At 37.9% G+C, this 25,700-nt stretch overlaps 3 protein-coding genes across 3 annotated transcripts; all 3 read right to left on the bottom strand.

The window, feature by feature from the left end:
• Positions 1-1,426: 1,426 nt before the first annotated feature.
• Positions 1,427-11,010, bottom strand: LOC591182 (cholinesterase 1). Its single transcript, XM_030972911.1, has 10 exons — positions 10,680-11,010; positions 9,550-9,726; positions 7,756-7,915; positions 7,078-7,155; positions 6,165-6,283; positions 5,644-5,814; positions 4,625-5,067; positions 3,366-3,560; positions 2,393-2,574; positions 1,427-1,894 (listed from the first exon to the last, which is right to left on the bottom strand). The coding sequence occupies exons 1-10, from the start codon at positions 10,842-10,844 to the stop codon at positions 1,779-1,781; spliced, it is 1,806 nt and encodes a 601-aa protein (XP_030828771.1). The 5' UTR covers positions 10,845-11,010; the 3' UTR covers positions 1,427-1,778.
• A 2,774-nt stretch (positions 11,011-13,784) lies between these two features.
• Positions 13,785-17,889, bottom strand: LOC591203 (acetylcholinesterase 1-like). The gene is made up of 4 exons (XM_030972909.1): positions 17,738-17,889; positions 15,399-15,593; positions 14,438-14,619; positions 13,785-13,900 (listed from the first exon to the last, which is right to left on the bottom strand). The coding sequence occupies exons 1-4, from the start codon at positions 17,887-17,889 to the stop codon at positions 13,785-13,787; spliced, it is 645 nt and encodes a 214-aa protein (XP_030828769.1).
• A 921-nt stretch (positions 17,890-18,810) lies between these two features.
• Positions 18,811-24,965, bottom strand: LOC100891448 (liver carboxylesterase 4). Its single transcript, XM_030972912.1, has 6 exons — positions 24,756-24,965; positions 23,095-23,274; positions 21,353-21,512; positions 19,702-19,779; positions 19,309-19,427; positions 18,811-18,964 (listed from the first exon to the last, which is right to left on the bottom strand). The coding sequence occupies exons 1-6, from the start codon at positions 24,918-24,920 to the stop codon at positions 18,812-18,814; spliced, it is 855 nt and encodes a 284-aa protein (XP_030828772.1). The 5' UTR covers positions 24,921-24,965; the 3' UTR covers position 18,811.
• Positions 24,966-25,700: the final 735 nt, after the last annotated feature.

The raw sequence follows: 25,700 nt of genomic DNA, 5'->3' as shown, positions 1-25,700 counted from the left end.
GTTGTTTGCCGAGTTGCCCAAGTGTTTTGTTTGCAATCCCCAGTCGGCCATACTTATTGTGTATTTTTCTGTTTTTATTTTAGTTTTTGTCCCCCCCCCCCCCCCATTCCCTTACCCTCCCTCTTTCTCTCTCTCTCCCTCTCTCTCTCTCTTTCTCTTTCTCTCTCTCTCTCTCTTCTTTGTATCGTTATATATTCCCTTGCTCTTCCCCCTCTGCCCCCATCTCTCTCTCTTTCTCTCTCTCTCTCTCTTACAATACCTTAAAAATAAATATATCTATAGATGTGTCCCTGATATCAGTAAAAATCAATAAAGATCGTAGCATGTTTACTTTAAAAAAAGCTAAAATGTTTGTTAGTAATTGCTCAACAAGAGATATTTCATTATATATTGAGCAGGCGTTTCTTGATGGCTAATATCCGCGGTATCTCAAAGTGGAAGGGCCATTCCTTACACACCAGCTTGACTTGATTAACCGCCCATTCTAAAATACACCATTTTAGGTAGCGTCGTCTTGGAGGCCTCAGTTTGAATAGAATGTTCACTTAGTCCATGAAGTATCATGATTGATTTGTGCAAAGGAGTCAGAAACTTATCATTGAGAGTGACATAGATAAGTCAACTATCTCAAGGTAATAAATAACCATTTATAATGATACATATTGCACTGACTTTTAAAAAATATGAAAACATTATAGATTTGCTCATTATATTTGGAACAATAAGGGCTGACGATAAGATCTTAATAGTTCATTGACGATGACCGATACAGATGAATATGTAAAGGGCGAACAAAATGCAAATTGTAACTCTGCAGAATTTATTTCACGTCTGGTTGAAAAAAGATACATTATACTCAAACAGCTATTTTTCATCGGCATGATTTCTGAGTATGTTAATCACCGTCGTAACGCTGGGAAATCATGTCTATCTACTGCCTCGGCGCTTGAAGTCACTTTGTGATTGTTAATTCCTTGACAATTTTATTTAGAAAAAATATAAAGGTATGTAAATATTTGTAATTTTTAAAATGCATCACTTTACATTAACAATATTTTTTCAATATATGAGTAATTATTATGAATCATTATTGATTACACAAGATAAAAACTCGCACTTGAGAATAATAATAATAATATTGATAATAATAATAATAATAATAATAATAATAATAATAATAATAATAATAATAATAATAATAATAATAATAATAATAATAATAATAATAATAATTATAATAATAATGATAATAATAATAATGATAATAATAATAATAATTAATAATAATAATAATACATTATATTTGTAATGCGCTTAAATACCAATGTTTCTAAATTTATTAAAGAATAATACAAAATCGAATCCAACAAAATATTTATTATCATCGATGTCTGCATAATTTGCGATAAAATATTATGATTCCTGCTTTTTTAAAGTTAGCCATTTATACTGATCCGATATCCATAACTTCTTATGTGAATTTAAACTATGTATTTAGCATTTCCACGCTGAACACACTAGAATCACTAAAACAGCGGGTATACGAAAACAATATTTACGGCATCAAATGGATTTATAGAATATTAACGCATGTTCGTGATTATGTTTGTTTATTTTTTTTAACAGTTTTAAACTGTTTATGATGTATCAATATCCTTCATCAGGACGTAAATATGTGATTAAAAGAAATATTCTACACCGAAATATTAACAGATTGTATATTTTTGAATTGTAAAGGAGCAGACAGCTTTGGTGAATGCTATTATCTATCTACTAATCTAGTTGCATGTTGGTAGCTGCTGGTAGTCTTCAAAGGCCTTCTGCCAGTCGGTCATTTCATCCTTCCAGTCGTCGTAGCTTTCTCGCCATTCTTGTTCATCTTCGTCAATCGTTTCTAAAGATATAGAACAAGGACAAATTTTAAGTTATAATAGCATATGATATATATATATCTACTTATCAAGATATGTGGAATGTCACAGCAGCGTTTAATCTTTAGTATGTAATTCGTGTTAGCAGACCACTCAATAAAAACCAATGTTAATATTTAGAATATTAAATGCAGGGCAGAAAGCAATTCAATAATTGCTGCCAAGGTGACAGGTGTTTCACAGTTCTTCTTCGGTATATTTGTTAGTACTTACAGAGTTTTGTTTCTCTCTTCTCATTCCATTTACTGTAAATATCCTCAAACAGACTGACACTAGCTGGCTACAGGCATTCCTAATGTTGAGCTGAGACCTATAGGTAGTGCCATCGACTAATAAAACCATGAACGAATTTTGAAATGTTGGGGTGAGAGGAGCACTGACATAAATGGCGATTTATAAATTGTCAGCAGCAAAGTGTCGGAATATATTTCATGATGCCCAATCAATTCAAGCCTTCTTACTTGCAAATGCCTCCAGGTCGGGTATGTATTCGTTCCAGAAACGGCACTGCCTTGCCAGCACAGCTCTGCCTTCACCCAAGTCTAGGGAAAGTTCCTTGTGTTTGAGCTCAGGGATTGTGTACAAAGGCCAAGAATCCTCTCCTACTCCTGCTTCTCCATCAACACTAGACTTGCTGGGGTCACTAAGGATAAACAAAAGGAAATACAATACCAGGCCTTCTTTTCCTGACTATTATAAAAATTCAATTCCACAAATAATGGCTATATTATCTTTATTTTTTGTATTATAACTGATAGGGGATGTGCAGGTGGACCACTACACCAGAGTTTCCCCTAGTCTCATACCAACAATGCAGTGGGTTCTTGGTATGCTTAACGTACAAACTTGGTTACCCTCCTCTACAGAATTATGTATATGAGGCCTCCATTTAACGTCCTGTCCAAAGAACGGGCGTTTTCCACTAATTGCCAGATTGCGTCTATGAGTCAAGGGATGGTCACCTTAACACATAACGCAAACCCCATGTATCTGTCGGAGTCGGATTCGAATCCACGATCTTTGGTTCGACAGGCAAATGCTTCACCGCCTCCTTTCAACTATACACTTAATAAACGTTTTCCGAAAAATATCGCATTCTGGTGCAAGCTTGTCATGGAGACGATCTTGGAGGTCAAATAGATGTCCTCTGTTAACGAGAGAGGTTTTTGCATCAGTAGACACTCGTGAGCTATGAACCAAAGTGCTCTATATTGTGGCCCAAGTTTATACAATTTAGAGCACCTACCAACATGGAGGTTCTTTCATGTACATTTTCTTAAATGATCACTGATCTGCTTGTCCCATTTTTCTCGTCTATATACATCCAACCCTAAAGCAAAATGGATTTCCTCCTTTAGAATATTTTGAACATACAAGACTTTACGGTGGGTTTACTTTAGCTCCGTTTAGATGGAATGATTATTCTAAACTTACCCTGACTTGGCAAAGTTCGTCCAGAACTGCATGAATTTCACGGAGAGGGCGTTCTCCTCATCCGTCAAATTGTGTCCATGAATATGATAAATCTCATCAATAAACGGCTGACCCCAAACAAAAGTTAGATCCTCTGCGTGACCCGCTCCTAGCCATGGAGTGCTTGGAAACTGATATCCATAAGCGAAAACACTCCTGTAGATAAATGCATAACATAGTAATGAAACAAATATATTAAACAGAACAAAGAGGGGTATGCGGTCATTAGTATCAATGACACAAAAATGCCTACTTTCACGTCGAAGTGAATAAGCCCATTTGCTTGATATCGATGCACCCATGCGATGCTGAAGTGTTAATAGCCTATCATCGATAATATAGCTTTATGTCATCTTTCGTTTCGACGTTTGAGTAAAAACAAAAGAAGTCAAGGGAAGTACGCTAAAAATGTAATACAACTGCAAACGTTCCTAAACCATTTAAAGCTCATCTGTACTAGTTTATAGGAGAGATTAGACGACCCTGTAAGGTCACGGGACAGGTGGTTATCTCATCAACTCAGCTCTCAATTAACATAAGAAAAAGATGATCATGGGAGACCAATGGTCACCGATTAGGCATAGTTTTCTATATAGAGGGAGCAAGTAGCTACAAGTCGTACAGTGTGGCTTTAAGAGTTGTTATGAACAGGGGGATGAACTGGTTAAATACAGCCTGAAAGCTCCGTGTGATCGGGTCAGTCTTCATACAATGATCAGCCGTCTGGTTAAAGATTAAAGTTCTGGTTAATATGCGATTGTCTTTGAGAAAGAAACTGTCTAGAAGCAATTAGCAAACGTTCATTCGTGCACAAACAAACTTTTGTTTACCATGAGGTTTTGAACTCATCAAAGTTATAAGAAACTGACTCTTACATGCACTGCATACACAAATGTGCATATGACACAACAAAAACGGGTGGCATCAAAGTGTGATCTAGACATTTCAGTCGCTTTTTTCTTGACATATATTTAAAATATGATAGTATTTGAAGAGCTAACTTTTTCAGGGAACATTTGTTTATGATACTCTTCACTACTAATAAATACTTTTTTTTTTTTAGATAATAGGAAATAATCACAAACTACCTTCCCTAAACTAATGCTTCTCTTTAAATCGGACTGGTAATTGAGACACCAAAATCTGTAAATTACTATTCCATTTGTATGTTGACAAAATAGTTTTATAGTGATCCAGAAGCGCTTGGTAAAATATCTTACTTGGACGGAGCATGTGTCATGTAATATTTGTAGACGTTACCACCGGCTTCTACGTGTCTTCTCATTACAAAGTCGGATGGACAGGCGAAGTCTGAATCGGTCCCGAAGTTCACCCACGATTGGAAGTAATCACTTTCCGGATCATCGGCCATCGTCCAGTCGATGTATTCCTGCAACACAGCGTCGTAGACGATCTCATCGTCCTTACCGTAATTAGTCAAGATTTGTCTGACCACTCCCTCAAAGTAAGTGCGATTGACTGGTGGTGGAGTCGGGCTCCCGATGTAGGCTGGAAGGAAAAAGAACGGGTTCAGGGTTCCTTCGTCCTTGTTGAATCCGATAAGAATGGGTACGTTAGCAAAGTCTCCCATCGTATAGACATTGGTTGGGCTGTCGACTAAAAAGGAACCGTCCAAGGTCACCGGATACTGCGATCCATAAACCTATAAAGACAGAAACAGTTTCACTCATAAAAAAATGTGTCTCCTAAAAATGTCCGGTACAAAGGTCTCCTATTAAAGATGGGTCATGTTTCTTCTGGAAATTTGCCGTCCAAGGTCACCCGATACTTTAAGGTATAAACCTATAAAAGCACATTTTCGAGATAAGAAAAGAGAAAAGCGCCCTGTTACATCTTACAAATGATAAGCAGACATTGAGACAGGAAGAAACACATTTCCTTGAACAAAATATTAAGGCTAAAGCCAAGGTCATCGAGATTTAGAATTAAACAGATGTTTCGAGTTTTTTTTTAAATTGACACCACATACAGATCTTTCTGCTGGGTGACAGTTTCATCTCAATATCAAAATACCAACGCTCAACAAATTCAACCTAGTTCTAAGAAGGATTGTCTTAACAAAATATATTGTTCTACAAAGCAATGCTGTACCAGTGACAGATAGTTTAAACAGTATACCAAGGAAATTACCGATTGAGAATGTCAAAAATAGATTGCTAAAATCTTCATTCATAAAATGACATTTGAAAGTTGTGAAATCATTGAAATGTGAAATTACTTTATCGGCTGCAGTGCTCAGTTCCACGGCGTTTGCATCCCGAAGGCAGGAAACCAAAGCAGAGGAAGAGACCGTATCTTCACAACCCATCTCTCGTCCAAGTTCTTGAGCTTTCTCGAGCTCCGCGACTGGATCATCTTTGAAAGCCCATGGACTGAACACAGTTCCACTCTGTAGGGATTTTGTCAGAATGCTATTATTTTTTAAACAATTAATCAGGGTCGTTGATGGGTAAAATATTTGTTATTTACTTACGATCTATCGTGCTCCTTTAGAGCATAGAGTTACCATGTGACTGACGAGAATAATTTCATTCAACGATAGGTTCTCTTTCTAAATCATAAAATAAATACTTTACGCTCGTTGGAAAATACACATTAAGGTTATATAAGCCTGACATGACCACGCACTTAATGGGAGATTGAAATCGTAATCGTATAGATATCTAGGCATCGTCAACAACATGACATGACACAATTCCTATTTTAATCATAAATTATGAAATGGCATAATCTACAAACCTGATATATTGCTTGATTGAAAAATTGTCTGCTGAGTGTGGAGACAAGATGGAAACTAACGCTCGCTGATCCTGCACTTTCTCCAAAGATGGTGATTCTGTTCTTATCACCACCGAATGCTGGAAAATATTTGGGGAAAATATGGCGGATCAAATTCACGTAAAGACTTTCAGATTGTTAAGTTAAGTACTGCACATTCGATGTTGCGTTTAACGCTTTCAAAATAACCAATAAAGAACTATACCGTTGACGTTAATTCAAGAACTGTAAGACTGTTATGTCAAGTATTGGACCTCCCATGTTAAAGGTACTATGTCCCATTTGCAGGCCCAAAAAATGAAAAAGTTAAATTCCAACTGCATTTGAAAGATAATACTAATTTAGAACTTCCCTAAAAAAGGTGGGGCTTGAAAATGTCTTCAAGTGGGAAAATAACGACTTTTAGTTGTCAAATTGACTTTAGGGCTATAGAGCCCAAAAGTAATAGTCTTGATTTTCAGACAATTGTACCGAATGGTCATACGTTATATGCTGCGCAAAGATTAAATCAGTTTAATCTTGGCCATCACAAGAAGTGGGTTATTGACGTAGACAAATGCTCATGCACCCTTTACAACTCTTTTCATGTATGTTATTACCAAAGAAGAAAAAAAGCCAGTCAGTCACTCAATAGAGTCTGACAGTGAAGTCTAGCTAGTAAACGGGTTTCCTTGCATAATTTGAATATGAGGACACTGCTAACGTTTAAATTTCACAGATAGGACATACATGACATATTCATAATTCCTGCAAAGTTCTACAGAATTTGAGGTTGGCTGCAAAGGGACATAGTATCTTTAAGTTAAGGCCTTTAAGATTAAGTTCTGTATCTCTGATGTCAAGCCGATGACATTACGATTGTTAAGTACTGTACCTTCGATGTTGTTGTACACCCATTCCAAAGCAGCAACTTGATCCAACATGCCATAGTTCCCGGGAGATGCTTCATCCTCTTTGTGAAAAGAAATGTGCAAACATTAAAAACTAAATATGAAAAAAGTTGAAACATTTACCTCAATTAATATGATAATGTACATTGATAATTGTTCATTAAATTTTTAAGAATAAAAGAGAAGCACTGTATTTACACAATGGCCTTTAAGAGGCAATCGGAGCTTTGATGAATGTCGCATCATTTCGGCGGATCCAAAGAATAAAATGTGCCCTAATTCGACTATGGAAAAGACACCTGTTTGAAAGAAAATATTTTATATTATACAACGGAAATAAAGTAACAGAAGATATATCGCTACAATTACAAACAATGCTATTCTCTTTACTTTCCATAGCAGTTCGATAAAAGGCAACAGGACGGTCTTTTTTGTATGGAAAGTTCGTTTTTCAGAGAAAAGATGACGTCATTCAGCCCATATACCCATGGGCATGGACAGGACCCCTCCCAGACTCCTTCACCCTCACACGTTACGCGTGTCCATGCTATTAAACCAGCCCCCCCCCCCTCTTTGACTGGACTATCTCTACTTTTTTTTTCTAAATGAATATATGTAAAAAATATATAATGGTATTGTTATAAGACTTCATGTATACCTACCGGTTGAAAACTGAGCGAAAATCGCTAGGCGGTAGTTGATGGTTACTACTATGACATCACCAACAGCAACCAATGGAACTCCGTAGTAATCATATGCCATAGCCGTACCAGTAGAAAACCCTCCTCCATGTATCCATACCATGACAGGTGTCCCAGATGGCTATAGTAAAGAACAGAATAACCAATCCATTGTTTTTGCTACATCATCATTATTGACAGGGGCGGAACCAGGTTTGTCAGAAAGAGGAGGGTGGAAGTTTCTGTCGGCCCTCCAGAGATTTTCTCAGTGTATAACTGTGTGTGTCTAATACCCCTTTCATAGTGCTTCTATCGGAGTCATACCGATGAAAATACAGATTAAATTTTCCATTGGTAAACAAAGGTGAAACCGCCGCACAATGGGCCAGGGAGGAACCAAAGTGCGCCAAAACTCATGTTTGGGGATTTATTTTTTATAAATCCAGAGGAAATATTTGGATTTCCAGGGATTTTCGCTTAAATTTTATTACCAACATTTTCTCTGATGTCTAATAAGCTTTAAGTTGATACCAGATTTGGCTGCCCGATTCTACCCGTTATTATGTTAGAGCAGTTTTCCTTGCAACATTGCCCCGAAAAATGTGTTTATTTTGGTCCGCGGTGTCAGAACAAGACAAGTGTCGCGCGCCCCCTCTATTTATGACCACGAATCCTTCATGATTCAGCCGCGGACCCCAAAAACCCACATTTTTCGGGGCAATGTGGCAAGGGAAATCGGCTCTAACATAATAACGGGCAAGATCGGGCAGCCAAATTTGGTATCAACTTAAAGATTAGACATCAGAGAAAATGGTGATATTAAAATTTAAGCGGTACACCGCAGAGATCTAAACATTTCTTCTGGATTTATAAAAAACACGGATAATTAGCCCATTTTTCAGTGAATTACACAATAATATATCATGAAGATTGTGTTTCTATTAATTTTAACCCATTCATTCAACGAAATGAACTATCAGGAATATGTGAGAGCAATTCCATATCAATAACTTAAAAAATTCATGTTGAATTGAAAGATTTATAAAATAAGTCACTTTTGCACTAAAACTGTGAATATGTAGGATTTTGCTGTTTGAAGTAGTAAATTTATACCCTTAATGTGCATACCCGAATTAAATATTTCACTGAGGTATTCTTCTATGTATTACCTTTCAACTGGGCAAGAAAAAAATTGAAAAAAAATAAATCACCCAAACTTAGTTTTGGCGCACTTTGGTTCCTCCCTGGCCCACTGTGCGCCGCTTTCCTTGCTGTCCTTTCATACTGCCGGAACAAACACAGCTGGTTACGAAAAAGCGCGAGTACACTGCGACCTTTGACCATTTTCATCGGTCTTTTAATCGGTGTTTTCTCAATGTTTTTCACAGTGGCTGCTTCATCGGTGTCACACCGATAGAAAGAGATCAAAATGAGATGAAAATGCATCAGATGAAAATCAGGCCAGTTTTAGCGCCCTCCCCTCGCCCTACAATTTGTTATTCTCTCTTCTTGAAGAGAGGGGGATGGGGGATGCATGGGGGATGCATGCAGTGATGAATGTTACTGTACATACACTCATATTGCCTACACTGATGTACCATTTCATGAATCTGATCATATTCATTCCGATCAGGGCTGGGCATTATATTTCAGCATGTTATAATATTATTTCTGGAATGCTCCTATAACGTGACAGATATTTGTTCATGTTTCAAATCCCAACGATTGGTCATGCGTAATAATAGCCTTTCTAATACGGTTAAAGAGATAACATACCTTTGGACTTGGTGTGTAGACATTCAAATACAGGCAATCTTCCGACATGGTAGGGTAAAGAAAAGTAGGGGCCTGTTGACATACTGGGGCAAACTCAGTCGCATTTCGATCATCCTGCCACGTCGTCATGGGCTCGGGAGAAGCGAACCGGGCTGGGGGGCTAGCGAATGGAACACCCTATAATTGGAAGAAAAAAGATAAAATCAATAAAAACTGCATTTCCAATAGAGGTTACCGAATGAAAAGGCAAGTATTTGTGACTTTTTTGAATCATCTTAAATATTTTTTCTAAATCACCTTTTTCACGCTCAAAGGCATGCATTAGAAAATTTGGAACCTTTGTTTTGTATGATTGTATTGCGTGAGATATCTTTCGGACTTAAGCCATCACCTCTACCAACGCAATATTATCATGGATCCGTCCATATTAAATTATTAACTCATTATCTTTCCTATTCTATATGTATTGAAAATAGTTTAATATACAGTGCGTCCCAGAAAAAACGAAACCGAGAATTATCGATGTTTTATCATAACTTAATCGCATTTATATTTAACAAATGACACATATTTGGAAAGCTTAGATCCTCCTCTTTCATTTGATGCAACTCATTATGATGCATATTTCATGCATGAGTGAGTAAAATCAATTTGAAGAGAGAAAACCGAAAAGTAGTTTGGCGGGCGGTATCTGAATTTCAAAGAGAAAATCACATTTCTAAAAGGTTGGGTTTCTGCCCTTTCATATGACACCTCAATCAGGAAAAATGAGCAAGGAATGACAAAGTTCTGTTTGTTTAAAGTAGCCCTTATATTTTCATAATTTTAGCAAACAAATTCGTTTTCACTGGCTGCCTGCCGTAGCAAAAAGCAGAATTGACAAAAAACTCCGTTTCGTTGACAATCAGCCATGCATGATGCTTTTCGTCTACGGCTGATTGTCACTCATGCGTGAAATATGCATTATTATGAGTTGCATCAAAAAAGTGAAAGAGGAGGATCTAAGCTTTTCAAATATGTGTCATTTTTCAATTATAATTGTGATTAAGTTATGATGAAACATCGATAATTCTCGGTTTCGTTTTATCTGGGACGCACTGTATAATATGCAAAAATCCATGACTTCTTACCAAGAACATATCGACATCTTTGGTCACGTTTATAAACTGGTTCTCACTGAATTGGACGGTCTTTCCCACGAGATTTCCTTCAATGACTTTTACGCTAGGGTTTTGTCCAGATACAATAACGACAGTAGAGACGAAAATCGCCAAAACTTTACAAATCGGCTTCATCTTTCCTAAATTCAAACGAAATAGCTTCCTGGAGATGTGTTTATAATGCAGTCCCCAGCGTGTATGATCCACATATCTTATGACTCACATATTTTCGTTTCGTTTTTGTTTACTTTAGATTGATTAAACAGTTATTCATTAAAAGAAATATCTGTCATATCACTACTGCTCCAAAACCAACAGTGTTCAAGTGCATTTTTTCATGATAGGCAAGACGGTTAATCTTCGATCTTTGTACTGTCCTTGTGCACACGACGTGTTCATCCCCTTTGTTATCGTTTTACTCCCTTCAATATAACCCTCTCTCAAAAAATATTGAGAGCATTACAGCCCTTCCCTCTTTCTTCTTTTTCCTCACCTTTATTCGTCTTCAATCCCCTTCAATTCAGTGCGTTAGCGCTAATTATCGATGTTTTACCATAACTTAATAACAATTATAATTAATAAATGACACATATTTGTAAAGCTTAGATCCTCTTTCATTTGATGGAACTCATATGATAAATATTTCACGCATGAGTGATTAAAACAATTTGAAGAGAGGGTACCTAAAGGCATTTGGCGGGCGGTATATGAATTTCATAGACAAAATCACATTTCTAGAAAGTTCATTTTCTGCCCTTTCATATGACACCTCAATCGGGAAAAATGAGCCAGGAATAACATAGATCTGTTTTGTATAAAGTAATGCTTGCTTTTCTATAATTTGATTAAATGAATTGGTGTTCAATGGCTGCCTGCCATAGCAACAAACAGAATTGACAAAAGATTTAACTCCGTTAAGTGGACAAAAGACTTGATGCATGGCTGATCTTTGACGAAAATTAACTTTTATGTGATTTTTCTCTTTGGAATTCGGATACCGCCCGCCAAATGACTTTTGGTAAAACGTCGATAATTCTCGGTTTCGTTTTTTTTCTGGGAAGCACTGTATGATAAAAGGAGAACATCACAGCCCTTCTCTCTCCTCTTTTTTCCTCACCTTTGTTCAAGTTTCATCACCTTCAAATATAACCATCTATCTAAAAAAAAGAAGCGAGAACACCACAGCCCTTCTCTCTCTCTCTCTCTCTCTCTCTCTCTATCTCTCTCTTCTTTTTCCTCACCTTTGTTGCATTGACGACTTTTCGTCAATGCCTCGTTTCCGTTCGGGTTCTGAATTCTTCTTCTTCTTCTTCTATTTATATCATGCGCGATTTTTGGAGCGTGACATTCGGTCGGGGTGTGTCCCATGACAAAATCAAGATACTGTGATGAAAGTTATGCAATTTACGGTTTTAAGGGCTCAATTTTTAAAGAATTTTAGCAATTTTTGTCGAATTAAATTTCAGATTTTAATTTCGCCTATGAAGGTGGCATTTTCAAAATCAGGTTATTCGTCGCCACCGCATATGAAAGAACATCTCTTGGACTATTTATAGGAAATCATTCGAAGTCTGTAGCATGAAGGATTGTGAAGATACGAAGAAAGAAAGAAAGGCCATAACACGGACCAAAAACAGACAAAATGGCGCCTAGACGGCTACGCATGAGCGATTAAAAAAACGATGAGTTAAGTGACCTACGGGAGGGGGTTTCAGGGGTTTAACCCGTCCCCCTCCCCCCCCCCCCAAGCTCTTATTACCAGTCATGTGAAAGAATATGTTTTGACTTATACGCGATGATACAAATTTTTCCCGGGGAACCGCCTATAAATTTATATATTAAATTATTATATCAGATTCTATCCGGACCGGATAGATATCGCGCACGTGTCGCGTAGTCCCATACACATCTTTCTGTGTACAGTGCTTGTAACTTTACCAAGACTGGCCAAATTTCATATCATTTTAAAGATTCCAGAACCTTGCAGTACACACCAAAACTTATATGCTTCATGATCAACCATTTCTGATCGATTTCACAACGTTTCTTTCACAATGCAATCGCATAACCAGAATTGGTCTTTACCTTTAAGGTCACTGGATTTATCGTTTTCCGAAATCTCTCTCTCTCTCTCATTCTCTCTTAAAAAAACACACCTTAAAAATAAATATATCTAGATTTGTCCATGATATCAGCAAAAATCAATAAAGATCGTAGCATGTGTTCTTTGAAAGAGCTACAATGTTTGTCAGTAATTGATCAACAAGAGATATTGCATTATAATATTGAGCAGATGTTTCGTAATGGTTTGTTTTCCTAATTTTCGCGTTATGTCGAAATGGATGGCATCCCTTACACATAACCAGCTTGACTTGATTAAACGCTCATTCTGACATTCACCATTTAAGTAGCATCGTCTTGGAGGCTTAAGTTTGAATAGAAAGTTCACTTAGTCCATGAAGTATCATGATTGATTAATTTGTGCAAAGGAGTCAGAAACTTATCATTCAGAGTGACATAAGTCAATTATATCAAGGTAATAAATAACCAGTTATAATGATGCATAATGTACTGACTTTTTACAAATATGTAAACGTTATAGATTTGCTCATTATATTTGGAACAATAAGGGCTGACGATAAGATCTTAATAGTTAATCGACGATGAAATTGATACAAATGACTATGTAAAAATATAACAAATAGCAAATTGTGACTCTGCAGAATTTATTTCACGTTGAAAAATGATCCATAGATGAATAGTATTTTTCATCAACATAGTTTCTGAGTGAGTTAGTCACCATCGTGTGAATCTATGCTGCCTCTGCGCTGAAATAACTTTGCGTTTTAGAATTCCTTGATAATTTCATTTAGAGAAAATATATAGGTATATGTAAAAATTGTGCATCTTTTCCAAATGCATCACTTTATACGTTATCAAAATATTTACAATATGACTAAAACTGTACTGCGGGTATTTATACAAAAACAATATTCACGGCATCAAATGGATTTATAGAAGATTAACGCATGTTCGTGATTTTGTTTGTTTATATATTTTTAACTAACTACTAATCTAGTTGCATGTTGGTAGCTGCTGGTAGTCTTCAAATGCGTTCTGCCAGTCGGTCATTTCATCCTTCCAGTCGTCGTAGCTCTCTCGCCATTCTTTCTCATCTTCGTCGATCGTTTCTAAAGATTAAAACAAGGACAGATTTTAAGTAGTAGTAGCATATGATATATCTTTCTACTTAACAAGATATTAGGAATGTCAGAGCAGTGTTTAATCTTTAGAATGTGTTACTAGACCACTAAATAAAAACCAAGGTTAATATTTAGAATATTTAAATGCAGGTCAGAAAGCAATTAAATAATTTCTGCCAAGGTAACAGGTATTTCACAGTTCTTGTTCGGTATATATGTTAGTACTTACGTAGTTTTCTTTATCTGTTCTCATTCTATTTAAAGTAAATACCCTCATACTGTTGAAGGACCGCAATGGCTCCTCGCTGCAAGCAATAAACAAAGAATTGACTCACACCAGCTGGCTACAGGCATTCCTAATGTTGAACAGAGATCTTAAGGTTGTGCCATCGACTAATAAAACCCTGAACGTATCTTGAAATATTGGGGTGAGATGAGCACTTACATAAATGGCGATTTATGAATTGTGAGCAACAAAGTGTCGGAATATAATTTATGATGCCCAATCAATTCAAGCATTCTTACTTGCAAATGCCTCCAGGTCGGGTATGTATTCGTTCCAGAAACGGCACTGCCTTGCCAGCACAGCTCTGCCTTCACCCAAGTCTAGGGAAAGTTCCTTGTGTTTGAGCTCAGGGATCGTGTACAAAGGCCAAGAATCCTCTCCTACTCCTGCTTCTCCATCTACACTAGACTTGCTGGGGTCACTACGGATGAATATAATGAAATACAATACCAGGCCTTCTTTTTTCTGACTATTTAAAAGATACAATTCCACAAATAATGGCTATATTATCTTTATTTTTTGTATTATAACTGATTGGGGATGTGCAGGTGGATCACTACACCAGAGTTTCCCCTACTCTTATACCAACAATGCAGTGGGTTCTTGGTATGCTTAACGTATAAACTTGGTTACCATCCTCTACATAATGATGTATGTGAGGCCTCCATTTAACGTTCTGTCCAAAGAACGGGCGTTGTCCACTAATTCCCAGATTGCGTCTATGAGTCAAGGGATGGTCAATTTGAAACAATAACGCAAACCTCATGTATCTGTAGGAGTTGGATTCGAATCCACGATCTTTGGTTCGACAGGCAAACGCTTTATACCGCCTCCTTCCAACTATACACTTAATATCCTTTTTCCTAAAAGATTGAATTCTGGTGCAAGCTATAGTCAGGGAGACGATCTTGGAGGTCAAATAGATGTCCTGTGTTAACTAGAGAGGTTTTTGCATCAGTGGACACTCGTGAGCTATGAACCAAGGTGCTCTATATTGTGGTCCCAATTTATACAATTTAGAGGTTCTTTCATGTACATTTTCACAAATGTTCACTGATCTGCTTCTCCCATTTTTCTGTTCTATATACATCCAACCCTCAAGCAAAATGGACTTCCTCTTTTAGAATATTTTGAACATACAAGACTTTACGGTGGGTTTAATTTAGCTCCGTTTAGATGGAATGATTATTCTTAACTTACCCTGACTTTGCAAAGTTTGTCCAAAACTGCATGAATTTCACGGATAGGGCGTTCTCCTCATCTGTCAAATTGTGTCCATGAATATGATAAATCTCATCAATAAACGGATGACCCCAAACAAAAGTCAGATCCTCTGCGTGACCCGCTCCAAGAAAAGGGGTGCTTGGAGACTGATCTCCATTAGCGAAAAAACTCCTGTAGATAAATGCATAAAATAGTTATGACAAAATATATTTAAAAAACAAAACAAAGAGGGGTATGCGATCATTAGAGTTATAAAATCAAAGACCCAAATATGCTTACTTTGAATGAATAGGTCTATTTGCTTGATAACGAGGTACCCATGCGATGCTAAAGTCCTAATAGCATATCGATAATAAAGCTTTATATCATCTTTCGACGCTAATTTTGAGTGAGCAAAAGAAGTCAAGGGAATAATGAGGAAAAAAATAAAGGTAATATAACTGCAGACGATCCTAAACCATGTGAGGGTTGTGATTAGCAGGGCCGGATGAACTAGTTACATACAGCCTAAAAGCCCCGTGCATGTGATCGTGCCAGTCTTCATACATTGATCAGCCGTCGGGTAATAGATAAAATACAGTTCTGGTCAATATGCGATTGTTTTTTTTTTAGAAGGAAGCTGTCTAGAAGCAATTAGCAAACGTTCATTCGGTAGCTCATAAAAAACTTTTGTTTACCATGAGGTTTTAGACTCATCAGAGTTATAAGAAACTGACTCTGTCTTGCTGAATGTCACATGCACTGAATATACAAATGTGCATATTACACCGCAACGACGGGTGGCATAGGCGCCGGAAGTTGGGGGGGGGGGGGGCAGGGGGGCACTTGCCCCCCAAACAAAAAAGTGGGGGGCAAAACGCATTTTTACCCCCCCCCCCCCCCCCCTCCAAAAAAAAGAAAGAAATGCAGTAAAGGAGTAAAGATGGTTTGTATTTTTAAGCCCAAAAGAACATAACAATAATAAAAACCGGAATTAAATCACATATAAAATTTAACAGGAATCCAATTTTCTATACATTCCGCATGCCACCTATATTTATCAATAGAGGTTTGTTATTATAGCGATAGGCGCATATCGTGGAAATATTATGAGAGGATGGGAAAGCGTGTGTGTTTTCTTTGTTATAGGGGTGAGAAGACATGAGCCCCTGAACACTGGCTTACTGATGGGGGGTATTTCTTATTCGATACCACTGACTTACAAATATTGCTGAAATGACATGATTTTCCGGTATTTTTTCTCTATTTTTTTTTAGTCATATACCTCTTCATGAGTTTGTTGGAAAATTAGAAATTCCATAATTTACAGTCGGGCCAAAAATATGCTTATTTAAAAGCCTTTACGTCAGGGCCTGAAGAAACGGCTGGGCTCGGGGGCTCGAGCCCCCCTCACTTTTTGAAAAAGTATGTTACAGAGAAAAAGAAAGAAAGAGAGAGAGAAAAATTAGAAACCTGCCAATGTCACAAAAGAGGTATCAAAATATGCTCATCTTACCGTAATTAAATGCTTAAAACCCTAGAGCTTACGGGGGCTCCGCCCCCGGACACCACCAAGAGCCCTAAGACAGTCCCCTGGATGCCCATATGACCGTATAAAAAAAAACGAGTTTCCGGGGACTCTGCCCCTGGACCCCCACAAGGGCCCTAAGGCGGGCCGATGGATGCTCATCTGACCGTAATTAAATACCTAAAAAACCCTGAGCTTTCGGGGGCTCTGCCCCCTGGACCCTCACTAAGGGCCCTAAGGTGGGCCCCTGAATGCTCATCTGACCGTAATTAAGTACCTGAAACCCTTAGCTTCCGGACCACATCAATTGCCTTAAATAGTGCCCCTGGATCCTCATATGACCGTAATTAAATACCTAAAACCCCTGAGCTTCCGGGGGCTCTGCCCCCTGGACTCCCCGCCAATTAGTGACCTAACAGTGTCACAAATAAGGTATATAAATATGCTTATCTGATTGTAATTTAATGCCTAAAAACGCTGAGCTTTCGGGGGCTTCCAAACTCTTTTGCTCATTACGCCACTGCCCCTGGAAGGTGAGCCCCCTGGAACGTTTGTCACCCCCCCCCCCCAATTCCAAACTGCTTCCGGCGCGCCTGACGGATGGCATCAAATTTTGATCTAGACATTTCAGTCGTTTTCTTCTTGACATATTACAAATGTGATAGTATTTGAAAAGCTAATTTTTTCAGGGGACATTTAGTTGTCTATGATACTCTTCACTTCTAATATATACGTGTTTTTTTTTTAATATTTAGAAATAATCACAAATTACCTTCCCGCAACTCAACCTTTTCTTTAAATGTCTTACTTGGACGGAGCATGTGTCATGTAATATTTGTAGACGGTACCACCGGCTTCTACATGTCTCCTCATTACAGAGTCGGATGGGGAGGCGAAGTCTGAATCGGTCCCGAAGTTCACCCACGATTGAAAGTAATCACTTTCCGGATCATCGGCCATCGTCCAGTCGATGTATTCCTGCAACACAGCGTCGTAGACGATCTCATCGTCCTTACCGTAATTAGTCAAGCTCTGTTTGACCACTCCCTCGAAGTAAGTGCGATTGACTGGTGGTGGAGTCGGGCTCCCGACGCGTCGGGAGCCCGACTCCACCTTTCCAGCCTACGTCGCGACGTAGGCTGGAAAGGAAAAGAAGGGGATCAGGGTTCCTTCGTCCTTGTTGAATCCGATAAGGATTGGCACGTTAGCAAAGTCTCCCATCGTATAGACATTGGTTGGGCTGTCGTCTAAAAAGAAACCGTCCAAGGTCACCGGATACTCCGATCCGTAAACCTATAAATACAGAAACAGTTTTAGTCATAAGAAATATGTCTCCTATAAATGTCTGGTACAAAGGTCTCCTATCAAAGATTGGTCATATTTCTTCTGGAAATTTGCCGATATTTTAAGGTATAAACCTTTAAAAGCACATTTTCGAGATTAGAAAAGAGAAATGCGTCCTATTGTTACATCTTGAAAATGATAAGCAGACATTTAGACAAGAAGAAACCCATTTCCTTGAAATAATTTGAAGGCTTTTGCCAAGGACATCGAGATTTAGAGTTTTACAGATCTTCCGAATTGCTATATTTCTTTTTTTTAATTGAAGCCATATACAGGTTTCTATCTGGTGGGTGACAGTCTCATCTCAAAATTAAACTACCAACGCTCAACAAATTCAGCCTAGTTCTTAAAAGATTGTCTAAAAAAATATATTGTTCTACGAAGCAATGCTGTACCAGAGACAGATATTTTAAACAGTATCCCAAGGACATTACCAATTGAGATGACAAAACTAGATTGCTAAAATCTTCATTCATAAAGTGACATTTTAAAGTTTTGAAAATATTAAAATGTGAAAATACTTTATCGGCTGCAGTGCTCAGTTCCACGGCGTTTGCATTTCGAAGGCAGGAAACCAAAGCAGAGGAAGAGACCTATCTTCACAACCCATCTCTCGTCCAAGTTCTTGAGCTTTCTCGAGCTCCGCGACTGGATCATCTTTGAAAGCCCATGGTCTGAACACTGTTCCACTCTGTAGGGATTTAGTTAGCATTTTATGTTTTTAAAAAAAATGAATCAGGGTCGTTGATGGGTAAAATCGTATACCTTTACTTACGATCTATCGTGCTTCTTTATTACCATGTGGCTGAGGAGTATAATTTCATTCAATGATGCGTTTTCTTTTCCTGAATCATAAAAAAAATACCTTACTCTAGTTGAAAAAAGAAGAAAGGTTAGATAAGCCTGAAATGATCACGAACTTAAATGGGAGATTGAAATCGTAATCGCATAGATATCTAGGCATCGTGCAACCACATGACATGACACAATTCCTATTTTAATCATAAATCATGAATGACAAAATAATCTACAAACCTGATGTATTGCTTGATTGAAAAATTGTCTGCTGAGTTTGGAGACGAGATGGAAACTAACGCTCGCTGATCCTGAACTTTCTCCAAAGATGGTGATTCTGTTTTTATCACCACCGAATGCTGGAAAATATTGGGGGAAAATATGGCGGATCAAATACACGTAAAGACTTTTAGATTGTTAAGTTAAGTATACTGTACTACACATTTGACGCTGAGTTAAACGCTTTCAAATCAATAAGTTAAGAACTATACGGTTAACGTTAATTCAAGAACTGTGCAAAAAAAAAATTGTTATGTTAATTGGTGGACCTCCTATGTTAAGTTAAGGCCTTTAAGATTAAGTATTTTATCTCTGATATCAAGCTAAGGAAATTACGACTGTTAAATACTGTACCTTCGATGTTGTTGTACACCCATTCCAAAGCAGCAACTTGATCCAACATGCCATAGTTCCCGGGAGATTCTTCATCCTCTTTGTGAAAGGAAATGCGAAAACATGCAAAAATAACAAAGAAATTGAAATATTTACCTCATTTGATATAATAATATAGTAATGACTATATAAATGAATATAGTAATGACTGCTTTGAGAGAAATAGTTGTTTTTATACGCTCAAGGGAAGGTTAGAATTGTGCTATTACCCGAGGCGTGCCGAGGGTGATAGCCCAATTGTAACCTTCCCGAGAGCGTATAAAAACAACTATTTCTCGAATATTAAAGCAGTCATTAATACTTTTATATGCCGAAAAAAAAAAAAAAAAAAAAAAAGAAAAGAAAAAAAAACTTTTTTCGAAGATGAGATTCGATCTCTTGCGTACAAAAGATGATGTAACCAAAATCAGCGCCTCAAACCGTTCGGCTATCGCGCTCTGTTGCCATTCATTGCATTTTTTCCTTATATATACATTAAAATGGATTGAAACGGCTTCGCGTGGTGGATGCTTCGCGGCTGCTCCATTAAACAGGCCCTTATTTTACTTTTGCAATGCATATTGGCACGAATTTAGATCAAGATTTATCGGCTGATGTTTTTTTATGTTTTTTTTGGAAGTTTATTTTCGTCTTCATGTCAACAATGCAAGATAAAATTGTCGGTAAGATCGATCGAGATTCAATTGAAATTACCGACCAATTCTTCGCACACGTACGGTATCCTCGATCGCTCAGACCATTTTTTAACATGTAAACCTATGGGGTAACCATGGAGACTGACCTATTTTTCCAATAACCATGGTTATTGGGATTTTGAACTGTTTTTTAACCCTGGTTACCGGGAATTTTCGGGAACAGTTAAAGTTTATGGATGCAATTTCGACCAATCAGATTGCTGGATTACTTAAGTGAGGTATATGTATATTGATACTTGTTCATTAAATTCTTAATAATCAAAGAGGAGAGGCATCGAATTTACATGATGGCAAACGGAGCTTTGAGGAATGTCACATCATTTCGGCGGATCCAAATAAAACCCATTCTGGCAAACCTTATACATTGGAAAGTACAAAAATGAAATGTGCCTTAATTCGAGTCTGACAGAGACACATGTCTGAAAGAAAATACGTAATATTCTAAAACAGGAATAAAGTTACACTGTAGGTTAATATAAGTGAACTTGTTATAAGTTCAAATTACAACATGAAGATATCGCTACAAACAATACTATTCTCTAAAAGGTAACAAAAGGGTTTTTCTGTTTGTTTTTTAATTTTGCTAGATAAGATGTAGTGACAAAATGACATTAAAAGTCTGTAGAATTGGGACGTAAAACACAATTAGTCAGAGTCAAATGATTTTTTGGTAATAGAAAGTTTATTCTTCAGAGAAGAGATGACGTCGTTCAGCCCATATACCCATGGTCGTGGACAGGACCCGCTCCCAGACTCCTTCACCCTCACACGTTACGCGTGTCCATGTTATTAAACCAGTGCCACACCCCCCCCCCTTTTTTTTTTTGACTGGACCAACTCTACTCTTTTTCTCTAAACATGCTTTTTTTTTAAATATATGATTTTGTTGTTAAATGACTTCTTGGCTGTATACCTACCGGTTGAAAACTGAGCGAAGATCGCCAGGCGGTAGTTGATGGTTACTACTATGACATCACCAACAGCAACCAATGGAACTCCGTAGAAATCGTAGTCCATAGCCGAACCAGATGTAAACCCTCCTCCATGTATCCATACCATGACAGGTATCCCTGATTGCTAAAATGAAGAAAAAATAGTAATGAATAGAAAATCCATGAAAATGACTGACCTATAGTTTCATTCCATGACCTAAAGAAATTACACCACATTGATTAATATATCGGAAACAGAAATCAAAACTATGAGTGTTCTTGAATCTAGTATTTCAACGTTATCATGATTATGCGATCGGCTTCGATTTATCGTCAATCATTCAGGATTGCATTTGAATATGCCCGTAGTATATTTTCACCTACTTGTTTTCATTCTTTATATTTTAGTTCTTTTGTTAAAATTGGCCTAGTGTTATCGCAAATGTTTGGGTCGCCTAATAAACTTTAAGATACCAAGATTTAAACCCTCGGACGCCTGGTTAATTATCGGTCTCAAGTCGGGTTTACCAAGACCAAGATCTATCCAACGTTCAACTAGCCTTTTGACAAGGCCTCGTGACTCTGGCTAAGCGGCCGAGATGAGTCTAGATACCCGGAGTGAACTCGCGACCGAGTGACGAATGTCAAGAGGCCTTTTGCAATGTGAATTCACTGCTCCGCATGAATTATTCATAGATACATATTAGCATGCCAATACGCCTACTTTGGATTTATTGACCAATCAGAACGGCGATCTCCCAGTTGGCTTCGTTCGTGATTCGTTCCATGTAGAGGTCAGTGGTCTTAGCACGTACGTAATAGTAGGCATGTAGGTCCATGTTCGCACTACGTAGAGTTTACTCTGTGTGTGTGTGTGTGTGTGTGATGGATACTATATGCTGACGTCGTGCGAGGATACGTTCGCTGATTGGACGCTCCATTTTCTGAAGCGAATTCCAGTCGGAAATAAAGGTTAACATAAGAAATCCAAAACCAGATTGATAAAGGCTACTTGTCTGGGCAATTCGCACTGGCGTTCACTGAGGTTTTCGCGATTAGTCTCGTTTTAGTCGCTCGGCGTCTATCAGACAAGTGGCCTTGTTTAAAGGCTAACGTTCAACATGATTTCAGTCCTTGGATAAACTGAAGTTGTAGAATACTAGTAGACTGGATCTTTAACTAGAGATCGGCGTAAGTTTTATAACATGTAAATTTTATCGTTTAATGTTCAGATATTACTTTCTTTATGTAGACTCTCATTACTGCAGATAGCCGCCGGAATTGTAAATAATAGACTAAGAGGCTGTTCACACCGGCAGAGATAGCGCGCGCTAGACCGCGCTATCTCTGCGGTGTGGGAGGTACAACGTCGTTTTGGTCCGCCTAACAGCGAGCCACGGCGAGCCAAAACGGCGTACCACTGGAGCAACTCTTGGGGGTGGTCCACGAGAGATAGCGCGGTCTAGCACGTGCTAGAAAAAAGGGGGTGCTACGATAAACCGCGCTATCTCATTGCGGTGTGAACAGCCTCAAAGTTACATTGCCAAATTTTATAAACCGACCGATCATTCGTCTAATTTGTGTTCTTTGGTTGCATTCAAATGATTGTTATAGTAGCATGTGTGTGCTTGTTAGTAGGCAACCAGGGGACCGACGGCTATATAAAGTCCTCTTCGAGGGCCTTGGTAATGAAGATTAATGCTTTAACAATCATGCTATGAACCTACCTTAGGACTGGGTGTGTAGACATTCAAGTACAGACAATCTTCAGATAAAACTGGGTAGGACAACGGTTGAGGAACTTGTTGACAGGCTGGTGAAAACTCCGTGGCATTCCGATCACCTTCCCAAGGCGTCATGGGCTCTGGAGGAGCGAACCGCGTCGGAGGACTAGCGAATGGAACGCCCTGTATCATAAGGACGGCATCACAGATGTGGGTGTATATTGACAAACACGCAGATTAAATCTTGATTTAGAGTAATACATACTCTGGTTTAATCAAGTAACACAACGTTTGATGTGAGATCTTTTGGACACTCACTTTAAATTTAGATAGTCATTCTTCAATTTTGCATATTTTGTTAAAGTGCAATTAAACCTTATAAACAACTTCATCTGATTAATTGATTAGAAATCGAAATATTAACCATTTTTTTGTTGTTAATGCTTGGAAGTAAAAACCGCTGAAGTTTAAGGTATCTGGAATTGGCGAACTGGTAATACCACATTAGCGATTACTGAATACGGAAACTGAAATGTGAAGAGAGAAGGGAGCTTGTTGAACTCGCAAAGGCGCCGTGGTTCGGCCAAGATTGCGAGAAGGTGAGTTGATAAAACTTGCCAAGGTGCCTTGTTTTCGAACGAGAAGGCGGCTTGGCGAGTTTTAACAAGTCTTTCCCTTGCCTTCTTGACTTAAACAAGACGTCTTGGTGAGTTTTAACAAGTCACCTTCTTACATTCTCGACTTAAACAAGGGGCCTTCTAGCCTTCTTGCCTTCTCATCTTAACCATGACCCATATCCGAGTTAGACAAGACTCCTTCTTGGTGCACGTTTAAGCCTTCGTAGTTAGTATATACTTCAATGTTCACCTATTTGAGATACCTGTAACTTCATCGATTTTTAAGGTGATGGGAGCCTTAGAACTTATAAGTTAATGCTGTATTCATTTTAACTCTACTGGATATATGTAATCGATCGTTCTTGATCTGTAGTTTGATAAGATAACAAATAATAGCCGAATCTATATCAAGCACATATCTCATTGGATGAACGAGGCCGCTAAAAGTATATACGAGGGCAAATCCAAAGTATTTGGTCATTTTGGTGTCCCATATACGTGACCAAGTATCTGTGGGCTCCGGACATAATGTGACATCAAGTCTCCCATTTTAGTTCATATTTGGTGTTACAGTAAAGCTAATTGAATTAATACCATTGTGGAATATAATGAATGTATAGGTGTGCTTGGTGACGTATGAGACAAAATACCTTGGACTTGCCCAAGACCATTACCCTCCCTTTAGCCAAGTTGCCCTAAGTCGCTGAAAACGTTCAAGATATGACACGGCGATGTGCCCATTAACTACACCTGGGTATAGTATCGCAAACGCAGCTTAATGTGTTGCTGGTATCATACATTTCTTTTATTCACATTCTTAAAAACACATGTAAATCTTTCAATAGAAAATTTGATGTAAATGCAAATATTGTAATTTAAAAGTAAACGTACATTATGTATGTTTTTAGTGATTGCAAATATCGGACTACCGTTTAACATGTTCAATAAGGATTTGTTTCTCAATATTTTCGTTTACCCCGATCTCATGAACTGTGGTATTAACAAAACAATTCATAATTTGTAACAACAAATCTTTTTATGACTTACTAGAAACATATCGACATTTTTGGTCACGTTGATAAACTGGTTCTCACTGAACTGGACGGTCTTTCCCACCAGATTTCCTTCAGTGACATTTACGCGAGGGTTTTGTCCAGATACGACAACGATCGTAGAGACGAAAATCGCCAAAACTTTACAAATCGGCTTCATTTTTCCTAAATCCAAACGAAATAGCTTCCTGGAGATGTGTTTACAATGCAGTTCCCAGAGTGTATAATCCACATATCTTATGACTCATCATATTTTAGAGAACTTTAAATTTCCTACTGTTTACAGTCTTTAACTTTGTGTTTACTTGGGATTGATTAAACAGTTATTCATTAAAAGAATATCATTAATGTCATGTCATTATTGCACCAAAACCAAACGTGTTCAAGTGCATATTTCTATGATGGACAAGACGGTTAGTCTTCGATCTTTGTACTGCCCTAGTGTACACGAGAGGTTTATCTCCTTTGTTAATGTTTTACTCCTTTCAATATAACCCTCACTCTAAAGAAAATTGAGAACATCACAGCCCTCTCTCTTCTTTTTACTCGCCTTTATTCGTCTTCAATCCCCGTCAATACAATGTGTCCCAGAAAAAACGAAACCGAGAATTATCTATGTTTTATCATAACTTAATCACAATTATAATAAATAAATGATCCTCTTCTTTCATTATTTTGAGGCAACTCATACGATGCATCTTTCACACATAAGTGATTAAAAACAATTTAAAGAGAGGGTACCAAAAAGTCATTTGGCGGGCCGTATCTGAATTTCAAAGAGAAAATCACATTTCTGGATGTAAGACCGTCCAGGCGCAATTTTGTCTGTTTTGGGCCATTTTTAGGCCATTTTCCTAGATTTTACAGACTTCTAACAAATTGCTTTGGATAGTCCGAGAGTTGCTCTTTCGTCTGCCACGTAAAAACACGGGCATCAATG

This window comes from Strongylocentrotus purpuratus, unplaced genomic scaffold (genome assembly GCF_000002235.5).
Source record: "Strongylocentrotus purpuratus isolate Spur 01 unplaced genomic scaffold, Spur_5.0 spur5_scaffold_6, whole genome shotgun sequence".
In the NCBI taxonomy this organism is placed as follows: domain Eukaryota; kingdom Metazoa; phylum Echinodermata; class Echinoidea; order Camarodonta; family Strongylocentrotidae; genus Strongylocentrotus; species Strongylocentrotus purpuratus.
The sequence above is the reverse complement of the archived record's forward strand: the minus strand, read 5'-3'. Positions and strand labels throughout refer to the sequence as shown.

What these genes read in the sequence shown, in the direction of transcription:
- LOC591182 (XM_030972911.1), bottom strand. Translation starts at nt 10,844, where the DNA reads ATGAAGCCGATTTGTAAAGTTTTGGCGATTTTCGTCTCTACTGTCGTT. An exon ending in GGTGTACAACAACATCGAAG is followed by an intron (nt 6,284 to 7,077) that starts GTACAGTACTTA and finishes AATATTTTCCAG; the next exon opens with CATTCGGTGGTGATAAGAAC. An exon ending in ACGAACTTTGCCAAGTCAGG is followed by an intron (nt 2,575 to 3,365) that starts GTAAGTTTAGAA and finishes GTTTATCCTTAG; the next exon opens with TGACCCCAGCAAGTCTAGTG.
- LOC591203 (XM_030972909.1), bottom strand. Translation starts at nt 17,889, where the DNA reads ATGGCCGATGATCCGGAAAGTGATTACTTTCAATCGTGGGTGAACTTC. An exon ending in ATGACACATGCTCCGTCCAA is followed by an intron (nt 15,594 to 17,737) that starts GTAAGACATTTA and finishes ATTTATCTACAG; the next exon opens with GAGTTTTTTCGCTAATGGAG. An exon ending in CGACCTGGAGGCATTTGCAA is followed by an intron (nt 13,901 to 14,437) that starts GTAAGAATGCTT and finishes TTTAATCTTTAG; the next exon opens with AAACGATCGACGAAGATGAG.
- LOC100891448 (XM_030972912.1), bottom strand. Translation starts at nt 24,920, where the DNA reads ATGAAGCCGATTTGTAAAGTTTTGGCGATTTTCGTCTCTACGATCGTT. An exon ending in TCTACACACCCAGTCCTAAG is followed by an intron (nt 21,513 to 23,094) that starts GTAGGTTCATAG and finishes TCTTCATTTTAG; the next exon opens with CAATCAGGGATACCTGTCAT. An exon ending in CTTCGCTCAGTTTTCAACCG is followed by an intron (nt 19,780 to 21,352) that starts GTAGGTATACAG and finishes CCTTTCACAAAG; the next exon opens with AGGATGAAGAATCTCCCGGG.